The sequence below is a fragment of the Zingiber officinale genome, chromosome 5A (genome assembly GCF_018446385.1).
Source record: "Zingiber officinale cultivar Zhangliang chromosome 5A, Zo_v1.1, whole genome shotgun sequence".
Lineage (NCBI taxonomy): Eukaryota > Viridiplantae > Streptophyta > Magnoliopsida > Zingiberales > Zingiberaceae > Zingiber > Zingiber officinale.
In genome coordinates, this window is record NC_055994.1 from 71,521,694 (window position 1) to 71,533,948 (window position 12,255).

The window sequence follows — 12,255 nt, forward strand, 5'->3', positions numbered from 1 at the left end:
CTACTAGTATATAAACCAATACCATACATACTCTTCCACCACCAAACGAACACCATCATCTCAACATCATTATTCATCACCATATTATTCCCCTAATTCTCACTCTCCAATGGGTTTTTCCTTCTTCTTCTCCTCTTCTGCCGCAAGCTCTGATCTCAATCAGGACAAGAAAAGCAAACGCAGGCAGCAAAAGGAACATGACAACAGCAGTAGCAACGAAGTCAATGGCAATGGCGCCGAGGCGGGGGGAGGCTTCAGGTACCTTGGCGTGCGCCGTCGGCCCTGGGGACGGTACGCGGCAGAGATACGCGACCCGGCGACAAAGGAACGGCACTGGTTGGGCACCTTCGACACGGCAGAGGAAGCGGCCGTGGCGTACGATCGCGCCGCCCGCACCCTGCGGGGCGCACGCGCCCGGACCAACTTCGCCTACCCCGACCTTCCGCCGGGCTCCTCCGTCACCCCTTTCCTCTCGCCGGACCTCCAACCTCCACCATCCTCCTTCCTCTTCTCCGAGCCGCCGGCCCCCGCTCTTCCGGAGTCCGTCCACCGCACGACTACCTTCCCCGCTCACGGAAATCACGACGGGTACACTTCTTTCACGAGCAACGCGTCCAATAACGACGGAGCAGCTCATTACTACTACCAGCAGCAGCCAGAGGAGGGCTTCCAATACACCAATGCGACACGTCCGCCGTCTCCGCCGACGTTTCCAGCGGGGGTATCAGCATGGGAGTCCGGTGGCGCTCCGGTTGCCGCCGAGGATGTGCTAACAGAGACAGGGACCGGGGGATCAGAAACGTGGTGCGACGCCGGGGAGTTCAGCGGATACGGCTCCCCAACCTCGCACGGGATCTTCTTCGACGAAGGATACGTGCACAGCCCCCTGTTCGGGCCAATGCCGGCGGTGGATGACGTCGCCTCCGACGGCTTCCAGCTCGGCAGCTCCTCTTACTACTACTGACGAGTGGGCATACAAAGCTCGCCATCTGCAATCTGCAATCTGCACTTCAATTTGGGTTGCGCGCCCGACGGTGGACGTGGCGTTTTCCATTTGTGTTTGGCCTGGTTCGGCTCCTGCTCTGCACTCCCTCCGGTGGCAAGTTGGGCTATTTTAGAAGCGTCTCTTCTCCTTCAAGTTTACAAACTCCTTTCTTCCCTTCTTTGTACGTATTGCTATTCACTGTTTCTAAAGAGACTCCCTCTTTCTTCTGTGGCTAAATGTAAGGGAGGTGGTTTCCCTTGTGCAATGCATTGAACATTATATTTCGGATAAAGCGAGCATTCTCGACGAGTCCTGTGGGAAATGGCTTTTTTGCTCATGTCTCAAGCAGATACAGCAGCCTTGGGCTTCCTTGTGCTGCTGGGCTTGGCCTTGGCCTTGGCCTTGGTGGTCGATTATAGATAGTATCAGCCACTTGCTGGACCATTGTTCACATGAACTCCGAGTCTCTGGTTAAAGAAGAAGAGCACCACGGCTGTAGAAGAGAATTCGAATAGGATCCTTTTTGGCGATGGAGAAAAGAACGGTGGGTTGGGCAACGGGCTGAAGAAGAGCGTCGCTTTCAGATTCTAATGTCGCCCATCGAGCTTAAGCAATGCAGAGTGAGATGGAAGGCAACGTTCGAATCCTGGCAGAGTTGAGTTTTTGTCTAAATGTGTCTGTAACGTTGCATAATTGAACAGAATGGTTGCCTCTTGATAAAATTAACTAAGATTTGATACCAATCTTGCCATGAGAGAGGCTGTCAACATCTCTGTCGGGTATCAGATCCTTTGCCTTTTGCCTTTGCCTTTGCCTTTGCCTTTGGCTCAGGTAGAAAGGTTCCTGAAGACGTCCTCTGCAGAAATCCAGCTCGAACGTCTCCTCCCCACCACCTTCGCTACAAATAGGGCGTCGGAACTGCTCAAATCTTCACCATTCCATAATCTTCTCAAGTGCCTCGAAGAAAAGAACTAGGCGCGTGGCCATGGCGAACCAACCGGTTGGACGCCCGTGGTTCCTCCGACTAGCTTCGCAAGCCCGTATCGACCCGCCAGCTCCACCGGCACAACCTCAGCCGGCGCAACCTCCCCCGGCGTCACCAGTTCGCCAAGCCTCACTGGCATTTGGTCGAACATCTTTGTTGCCTGCCCAAGCACCACCGCCACCACCTCCGTCGCCGGTGCCAACCCAGCCACAGGAGACACCACAGCCTACACAAACAACGAACGCTGCCGCCCCTTCACCCCCTGAGGTCCCGAAACCAGCGACGACTCCAATGCTGCAACGCGTGGCGTCACCGAGGCCTGTGACAGTGGCCCCGGTAGCAAACCCATCCCCTCCGTCTCGGGCCGACGCCGCAAACTTTTCCCCGCCTGAGGTTCCGAGATCAGCGCCGACGGCGACCCCAATGCTGCAACGCCTGCCGTCGCCGATACCTGTAACAGCGACAACCCGATCCCCACCTCCTCCGCAATCTCCCAAAGTGATCAATTCCTCTTCTGCGTCTCTGATACCGCATCCAGAGCCCGATCCGATCGCCGAATCACAACCAAAGCAAACCATCGAGCAAAACAGCTCAAACAAGAATCCCGACAAGAAAATCCCCTTTTTTCCCACCAAAGCAGAAGGAAAAAATTCAGCGACCGCGAACGAGAACAGATCGACAACCAAAAGCAAAGATCAGGGGGAGACGAGAGCGATTACCATCGCAGGGCAAAACATGGGGGCGTTCCTTGATCTCTCCCCTTCCTACGGCCTTCAGCATCAGATCAGAAAGCAGCAGGTTCGTCCCACGGTCGGCGACACTTGGTTCAAGGACCTGAACAACGGAGCACACAAGGAAGGCAAGCCGGCAAAGGAATCGAACAGCAACGACAACAAGAACAAGCAACAGCAGAAGCCGATGATCTCGCTGGTAAACAGCAATGTGCAAAGCGTCAACAATTCATTGATGCTCAATGCTTCGTGCGACCAAGGAAGCCCCGGCGTGCACATCAAGCTCACCAGGAAGCGATCGGGCAAAAATGATCAACCATCTCTCCACTGAGATCCAAACGCGGAGTGATCTTCCTCTACCAACTACATGCTCCATCGATTACCCAGGAATAAACGCGATCGAACGTCCTCGATGAACAATTACGTTCGCTAATAAATTTAGCCTGATTCAAGTGATAATTGCTAAAACTATGCATGCTTCTAAATGGATATAATTTGCTTCAAATAGATAAATCTTCTTATGCATAGATATATATGAGTAAATAAACAAAATATTTAAATTTCATCTAGTAATAAAATAAAGTAAAATCATCTTCGATATTAAATAATTTTTAAAAAAATAATAACAATAATAATTTACCAAAGACGTATCCACTCTTTTGAATTTCTCCAAAAAAAATAAAAATCCATGATCTTATCTATTTCAGTTTTAAATTAAAATAAAAAAATTAATTTTTCTTATTTAAATCAATCAAATTGAACAGAATGGAACCAATAAAAAAAATTAATTATTTTATTAAATAATTTCATATAAAAGCGGTGACTTTAAAATATTAAAAAATTACGACATTAAACTTCTATTTTTTTTATTTCCTAACTTTTTATAAAAATTATTAAAAATACATTAATAAAAAATTATAAAATTAACAGAATTTTAAATAAAATATTTTTTATTAACTAATTACAAGAGAAAAAAAATGAAACAAAACTAAAAATTTAAAATTTAAAATTTAAAATTTAAAATTATTTTGGTTTAAGTTTTTTTTTTTCTTGATTCAATTTGGTTCGATTTAAATAAGAAAATCAAAATTTTTTAAATTTTAATTTAAAATTAAAATAGACAGGAATAACATGTTGAGAATTAATTAAAAAACAAACTCTAACAGTATGTACTAGAATATATGCCTTTAAATACGCCTTTTAAATTGTTTATGCTTCATAACTACTAGAATATATTGTTAATCACTTATTCACATATTATAGCAACTATTAACAGTATGTACTAATTATGATTCTGCTATTACTATAACATGATATTGATCAATATTAAATTGATCATTTGTGGATATGTTATTACGGTTAATTGTTATTACAACATGTTGTTGATCAACATTGTTGAAAAACAAGATCAAACTTGTGCACATGTTATAACAATTATAAATCATAACCGCTATATATTGTAGCGATTATGATGCAACTGTTATAATATGTTGTTGATCTAAGTGTTTACCTAACTGCGAATCAATATTCATGCATTGGAATTGATTAGTAAGAGGGATAATTTGGATAATAAAATAAGTATGTTTTTAGAATGAAAAATATATATGATGGATATCTTTTTGATATTTTTAAAAAATGTGATACCTTTTAACAATAATAAAAACGACACCCTATTATTTTTTATTTAGACTATAAATCTAAATATAGATCTATTTTTTTATTGAATTTCACAATTAATTTAGAAAAACCAATTTCATTAATAGAATTTGAACGATTATTATTGAAATTAGTTTTCTAAATTTCATGTTTCTTTAAAAAAATAATTAATAATGGTTGAACTTGAACATTATTTAAATATATGAAATTTATTATATATTTACAGAGATGATAAATTATTACACTATAATCCATTATCTTTTACAATTATAATTTTTAACATTTTATAATCATTAACTAATATTTATATTTAGACAACTAAAATATCTAAATGAACTATACATTATTTTTTTTCATATTATTTATAGGGATATACCATTTTAACATTCTAATATTTATATATATTTTTTTTAGATTGATCCTTTTAGGGATAAGACCCCTCAATATGATAGTATATTATATATATATATATATATATGAACTTATAAATACTTTTGACACTCATATTTTAACAAGTTTGAAAATAACTGATTATTCCATTTTTATTACTATAAAGTAAACTAAAAGAAGATAATAATTGTATTATTATTGTTATAAAGTAAACTAAAAGAAGATCATTACTGTCTCTCATATAAATTTACTCTTTTAGATGTGTATATATATTCACTAGGGAAAATATGGGGATTATCAGCGAATAAATAGTTGGTAATAAACATGGCGAATAAATATGAATTATCAGCTAAAATAATTTTGCCGGAACTTGGCTGGTAATCTATATATAGATGGTAAATTTTATTCCCGACCATTTTATTACTCGGTATTTATAAATAATATTATCGGTCATTTAGGCTGATAAATCTTCTTAAATGTACTAATTAAATATATGTTAGATCGATAATTTTTTAAAGTAAAATGTTCAATAATTTTTTAAAAAAAATACTGACAAATATATATTTGGCTAATAATCCTTTAAAAAATTTATTTAGCTGATAATTTATTCAAAAAATTACCGTTCAATATATATAGGCCAATTCTTTTGCTGCTATTTTTTTTTAAATATTAAATTATTTTTATCAATTTATTATTTATCTGTCATGTCTATAAAATAATAATCGATAAACTTCACAAAAATAATTAAATATATGATAAAAAAAAAGTGAATTTACAGTGTAATAAATTATAAATTATCCAAAACTTACAAACAAAAGTAAATCTCAAAATAACTAAAAAAAGAGTGCTATAATAAAATATTTAAGTAGGGTATTAAAAAAAATATTTGACCATCTTCTTATTCGTGGGTTGGAGTCGGCTCTGACGATTGAGCATGAGGAACTGCTATAATAATTTTTGTATTTTGATTGTCTGTTGGGCCGGTAACTCTTACATTATCTTCATTTCATGCTTCAATTGAGATTTCTATGCTTCTTGTGCAACAATTCTCTAGCATAGCATCCATCTTTGCTTGTGCACCCGTTAAATGGCTATTCTAGATGGCTAGGATGATGAACGTACACGACGATTTGTAAAAAAATATTAATTATTGAACAAATTAAAATAATATACAAATAATAAATATTTCGATCAAATTTAATTCAAATGTAAATATCTCCTACTATGAAAATGATAGGATTATAGTGGATGAATTTGAATAGTCGATAGATAGAGGAATAGCTAATGTGATAGCCATACTAAATATTGTTTGAGCAAGTCCAATAGAGGAGGCATGCATATGATTAAATTAGTTTGTAAATAAAGTGATAGGATAGATATTTATAATCATGGCAATCTAAAAGAAATACATATTCAAATAATAATAAAAATTTGATGTTATGCCACAAGTCTAGAATCAAATATATCTTATTGCAATGTCCAATTCTGAAAAGGTCATGACATTAGAAATTAGTGATAACATAATTATTTTTTATTGCTAACGGGTGTTTTTCTCACACGCAGTTGATTTCTTATTCAGCTTGTGAAATTGAGAGACTCATCACCCTTCCTAGACTTTTCATATATACAGTAGAACACTAAAATGATTGAAACCTAAGTAGCTTGTACGCCTAGAATTTGTCTCCAGAACCAAAAGTAACATTGATTTCATTTCATTTATCATGGCGATGACAAATTGAACCTTGATCGTTGCTGATCCCGCCAGGAAGGGATGGAGAGCGGATTGGCGGTGATATCACTACAAGAAAATTAGTCTATCATTACACACATAAATGTCCTTATAGCATATTTATGGTGACATTAACATTTTGGTGACATCTGCCAAAAACGCCCTATAAAGTGATGTCGTCTTAGACCATCCTCAATTTCCTGACATTTTATAATGTCGTCATATAATATCAATGCTAACAGTAATAGTGTCCTAATTTAAAGATATAACGACACTCTAAAATGTCAAGAAAAGTCTTTTTCTAAGGACATTTTCATATGTCGTGTTATCATCATAACAGTGATAAAACTAAATGTCACCAAAACTTATTTATTATGATATTTATATTTTTATAAGGACAGTAAAAAATGTCAATAAAGATAATTTATAAAATCATTTTAAATATCACCTTAACTAATCTATTATGACATTAACAAATGTCATTATAATAATTCATAAATATATTTAAAATGATCAATAATATTTATAAATAATATATAACATGAATTCAATATTTGTACATCATCACAATCCATCCATCATTTAGAATAGAAAAAAATCATATAATATAATTTAAAGTGCAAATAGATAATCTAAATTCATCCAACAAATATTTGAGTCAAAGTTATAAATGCAAACTAACGACAAGTTCTTTACATCCAAAACTAACAACACACTACACTCAAAATATTAAGTTTTAGAACAGTCTTATAAAATAAAAACTAACTAGGCAGACCATCTTCAACCATCGTATTGCTTCACAAAAATCCAAGTACCTATCACCTACAAATACAATGAATAAATTTGTATTAGTGAAATAAAAAAATGAAGACAAAAAGGTAATAGAAATAATGATAAAGATTAAATATCATACCAAACGAGAAAATGTAAAATATCAGTTCATATTCACCTAATAGTAATCTTCGTTTACTGTTAACTGCAAATGCATTTCATATTTATTTAAAATTATAATTACATGATAAATATAAAAAATTAATAATATTTTAATGAAAAGTAGAAAATATACCAGATGATAAGGCCAAGATATCATAATTTATCTCACCTAAGAATAATACACAGTACAAAAGAAAAATATACAGTACAAAAAAAAAAAAAAGGTAACAAGGAAAGACCTTTAAAGCTTAAGCTTCTGGTGTCTTTGACTAAAACCTCCACTCACCTCACAGCTTCCTTTTGTTCCTGCAATTGAGGTTTTAAAGTTCTCAGAATTCCCTAACGCTTGTTGATTAATGACAAGGAGAATAGTTTGGTTAATTTAAGGATTTCCAGCTTTAGCCATATCAAGAGAACAAATCAATGTTTGGAACTTTTTTTAAGTTGATGAAGAAGCATAGAAATGAGAAAAAGTTTTCAAACAAAAAGAAATGTACAGCATTGTAAAATGACCAGCATAGTTGATGAAGAAAAGCTTGTCTAGCATCTAATCTTAGTTGCTGAAGAAAAGCATAGTTGATTGAAGAAAAGCTTACAATAAAAAAGAAAAGCTTTTTTTGAGTTGCTGAAGAAGCATAGTTGATTTTACTTGTCTAGCATCTGATGCATCATTATAGAGCAGACTTGTTCAAATTTGCTTCCACGAAATAAATGAAGTTATAAGTTTACAAGTTGACTTACTTTTCATTCAAGTACCTAGTTTGTTAAAATGACCAGCTTGTTTTAAATATTCTGGACTAACCAAAGAAGCTATTATCCTAACATCTATTAGTAATCATTATTCATTTATGATGTTTAGTCCAACCGTGAATAATTTAATTGACATATGTAGAAGTGCATTGTAAACTAAGAAGAATAGCAAATTTCCAGAGCAAATCTAACAATAGAACAATTAGAATATGCTATCAACTATACCACTTCTAACAATTAAAATATATAAATACTGGGATAATAGCAGTTTTGGTTAGATATATACCCTTTGCAGGTGCTTGATTTGCTGCAGTGAAGTATCTGAAGTAGGTGATCTGGTGTTACTGCTAGCTGTAGGAAATGCTTTCAAGATTGCAACAATACTATATATAAAGTTTTGATTGCAACAATAATGGTGATCATAAACAATTAGCTTAGCGCATGATAACTTAACAAACTTAGAGTTCTGATTAACAAATAAGTATGTCAAACCTATTACTTAACAAAGAGTTCTGACTGCAACAATAATGGTGATCATAAACTTTGAAACATCATGACTTAAGAAAACTACACAGAAAATTGTGACTACAAATATGTACTTTTAAGACTCACCCAAATAAAATTGGATCAATTTTCTTTTGGTCTATGTCCCACCCAATCCATCAAAGGACACCCTAATATTATAGCAACCCCTATTAATTCAACCAAAATAGTGTCCCTTTTTATCTCCTTGCAAACACTTCTTTGTCTCCCTACCATTGACAAACTTCACTTTTTTTTCTCAATCTACACTATCATTCTTCTTTAGTTATTTCTTATTTTGTTTCTTCATTTTTTTATGAATATATTTTTGAAGCTCTTGTTCATTCAAAGCACTTTTCTACCCAATAAACCTCTAAAAAATCATGTACTGCACTCATGTTATTCTTTATTTAAGATCATGTACCAAAAACTACTAAATGGTCCTAAATTAAAAAAGGAAGCCATATCACCACACAGGAAGAGGGTGCAGGGGACACATAAGAGTGCTTAAGAGTGTTTGTGAAATTAGATTAGCTCAAGTCCATATAATTGTTGTGCCCAATCTACTAAATAAACCTAAATTGGTCAAAATTAGAAGTAGAATACATACTCTTTAGGGTGTAACAAATCCATGAGTACTTATTATGAATTTAGACAAATTTAAGCTCATGTAGTAGTTTTAGCTAAATTTATTACATGAACCTAAAAGTTCAAAATTAGGGAGGAAAAATACACATAGTGACTTCAAAGGGTCAAGGAAATGCATAGAAGTACTTATTTATGAATTTAAAATAATTTAAGACCATATAACACTCTTGTACTGAATGGGTTTAAATTGGTCAAAATTGTAAAAAGAATGCATATAATGGCACTAGAGGGTTCAAGGAACACATAGGAGAGTTTATTTGTGAACTTAGACCAATTTAGCTATATGCATGGTTCTAAATTGGTTAAAATTAGAAAATAAATCAATATAAGGACCAATAATCGCATAAGGAATAAGAGTGTTTTGTTTATAAGTTTAGAGCAACTTAGATCTCTTTACTAGTTTTGCCCAAACTTATGGACCTAATCTGGTCAAAATTACAAAAAAGAATGTATATGGTGACTTAATAGGGTCTAAAAAAAGCATAAAAGTGCTTATCTGTGAACTTAGAGAAGTCTTAGTCCATATAGCAGGTTTGCCAAAATGGCAAAACTACATAAACCCAACCAAGTTTCAAATATTATACATATTATTAATCATACATATTAAAAAAATTTAATGACATCTTTATTTTTGTAGTGCTAGATGACTTTAAGTTCTTAAGGCAACAAATTCTCAAAAGAGCTCTAAAAGCATAGCATCACACAATCATAGAAATATACAATTGAATGACTTTTAAGTTTAACAGATGAGATTATGAAGCAAAAATCTACTTTAAAGTTTTGTTTGTATACAATACACACTTTGTTGACTTTGTTGCACCAATACGAAGACTACCAAGTCATATTTTATTTGCAAAGAATCACCTAATTATAGAATAATTATGTAAGGAGGAAAATTATAATTTTATAACTTTGATACATATGCAAGGCAAGGAGCTACGCTCTGTAATTTTGATATATGTGCATAGGGAACAAATAGAATTATGTAGCTTTGATATATGTACAAGTAGGAAAAATACAATTGTGTAACTTTGATGTATGTGCAAGGAAGACATGAAAACGGAATGCAACAAGGAATGCAACAAGGAATTATTTGTATTGTTGGGGAAAAATGTATTGAAATTGCATCAGGAAAAATGTAAAGATTACATGAAAACGATAGAAAAATGTATTGAAATTGCATCAAACACCTCTCCAAACTACAAGCAATGCAACAAGGAATTATTTGTATTGTTGGGGAATCAATCAGCTTTACTTTCATGGAGGTAGGGTTCAGATTGAAAAAATTAACAGTACACAAAAACAAAAGGTAACATGTAACAAAGAAATACCTTAAACTTCAAATTTCTTAAACCAAAACCTCCACTCACTACTTCCTTCCGTAAACCTGAGGAATCACAGAGGAGGTTGTGCTGTGGAGGAATCGTGGTGGAGACGAGCAATGGAGGCCAGCGGCGGCGGCGACAAGGATGCGTGAATGTGGGTGAGAGGAGCGGTGACAGCGAGAATGGGTTAGGGAGGAAAAAGGGTGAGGAGCAGCGACAGAGATGATGAGCGTGGGGGAGAGAAGTGGCGACGGCAGGTTAGAGAGAAGAAAGGGAGAGGAGGTAGCGGCGCTTGAGCGGATCTGAGCGGTGACGACGAAAATTAGGGATTGTCGGCAAGAAGCAATCGACGCTCGCTTGGGAACAGAAACCTCGCGATGCAAAAATGCGGCTGTGGAAAAAATACACAATAGGTTATACTTTAAGTATGTTATATGATGACAATATCAAATTTTGTCACCATAGATAATCTAAAATGCTATTTTAATAGTTAAAATAATTCCTTTTAATATATGTCATTATAAATTAGTTATAATGACACTAAAAATTAAATGTCATAAATAAAATGTCATAATAGATCATATTTCTTGTAGTGTATGATGTGGAAGTTGACCTAGTTGAAGAACTCAGGAATCGCCTAGCTGAAGAATTCCAGGAATCACCTATGAACAATAGCAAAAGGAGAAGTGAAATCGTCAGTAAAAAAGCTAGAGAGAGGATCCCAGGTATATCTACTCCAACGATTAAGTCAGAAAATGATGATGATAAAACGGTAGCTCTAAATATAAAAGGTAGAAGAAGGCCTCAGCATGTGTGCGTGAGTACCTTTACCAACAAAGAATGACCCATTTTATGATGCCCCTCATGGTCCCCACATTTCACATTTAATGAAACATTATCTTGCTGCGTCTATAAATAAATCCCTAATTATTCATTTACTCTTCATTGGTCGCCTTCACCTCCTTCCAAATTAACAAAGAAAGAGAAAAGCTTTTCCCATGTGGTGACCTGTTTAATTTTTTGATTTAATTCTTTATAAATGGATGTATGGCCATTTATATGGAGTGTCCAGAATTAGCGTATAATCTTTTACAGAAGAAAGATGGAGATAAGCTACTCCGCCCGAAATCAGTGTATACCTTTTTATAAAAAAAAAGAGACGGAGATAAACTACCCCCACGGGTTATCACTCGTTGGATGTCTTGGTCTTTAATTTCCTACCGTGCTAGGGCAAAATGCCCCTTTTAATTTACTTTTCTGTATTTTACCGTGAGACTAATGATACTAAGTAACTTGGGATAAACAATATGCTCCAAGAGACAAAAATAAGCTGCTAGCTGCTTAGCGTTGTGATGTGAAGCGTAGACGGTGGGAGCACAACCTCGAGGAGCAATTTGAAGTTGATTGCTGCCATTTGCCCCTCCTTTCCAATCGTTGCCCTCTATTGAAGTATTTTGGTAGAACTCTTGAGGAGAAAGAGATATTTTGTCTTCTATATCTTTAAACTTTTGATTACAAAGTCATTATATAGACTTGAAAGAAACTTAGAGGGTAAGTAAGCTTAAATGCTAAGTAACTGTTTAGCTTATCAAGGTGACTCT

The 12,255-nt window shown here is 35.3% G+C and overlaps 2 protein-coding genes across 2 annotated transcripts; both read left to right on the top strand.

Annotated features, from left to right (window-relative positions):
• On the top strand, positions 1–2,995 carry LOC121980567 (ethylene-responsive transcription factor LEP-like). Its single transcript, XM_042532663.1, has one exon. It carries the CDS (start codon positions 110–112, stop codon positions 962–964), a length of 855 nt encoding a protein of 284 aa, XP_042388597.1. The 5' UTR covers positions 1–109; the 3' UTR covers positions 965–2,995.
• Positions 1,971–3,032, top strand: LOC121979625 (formin-like protein 7). Its single transcript, XM_042531619.1, has one exon. The coding sequence runs from the start codon at positions 1,971–1,973 to the stop codon at positions 3,030–3,032; it is 1,062 nt and encodes a 353-aa protein (XP_042387553.1).
• Positions 3,033–12,255: the final 9,223 nt, after the last annotated feature.

What these genes read in the sequence shown, in the direction of transcription:
- LOC121980567 (XM_042532663.1), top strand. Translation starts at nt 110, where the DNA reads ATGGGTTTTTCCTTCTTCTTCTCCTCTTCTGCCGCAAGCTCTGATCTC.
- LOC121979625 (XM_042531619.1), top strand. Translation starts at nt 1,971, where the DNA reads ATGGCGAACCAACCGGTTGGACGCCCGTGGTTCCTCCGACTAGCTTCG.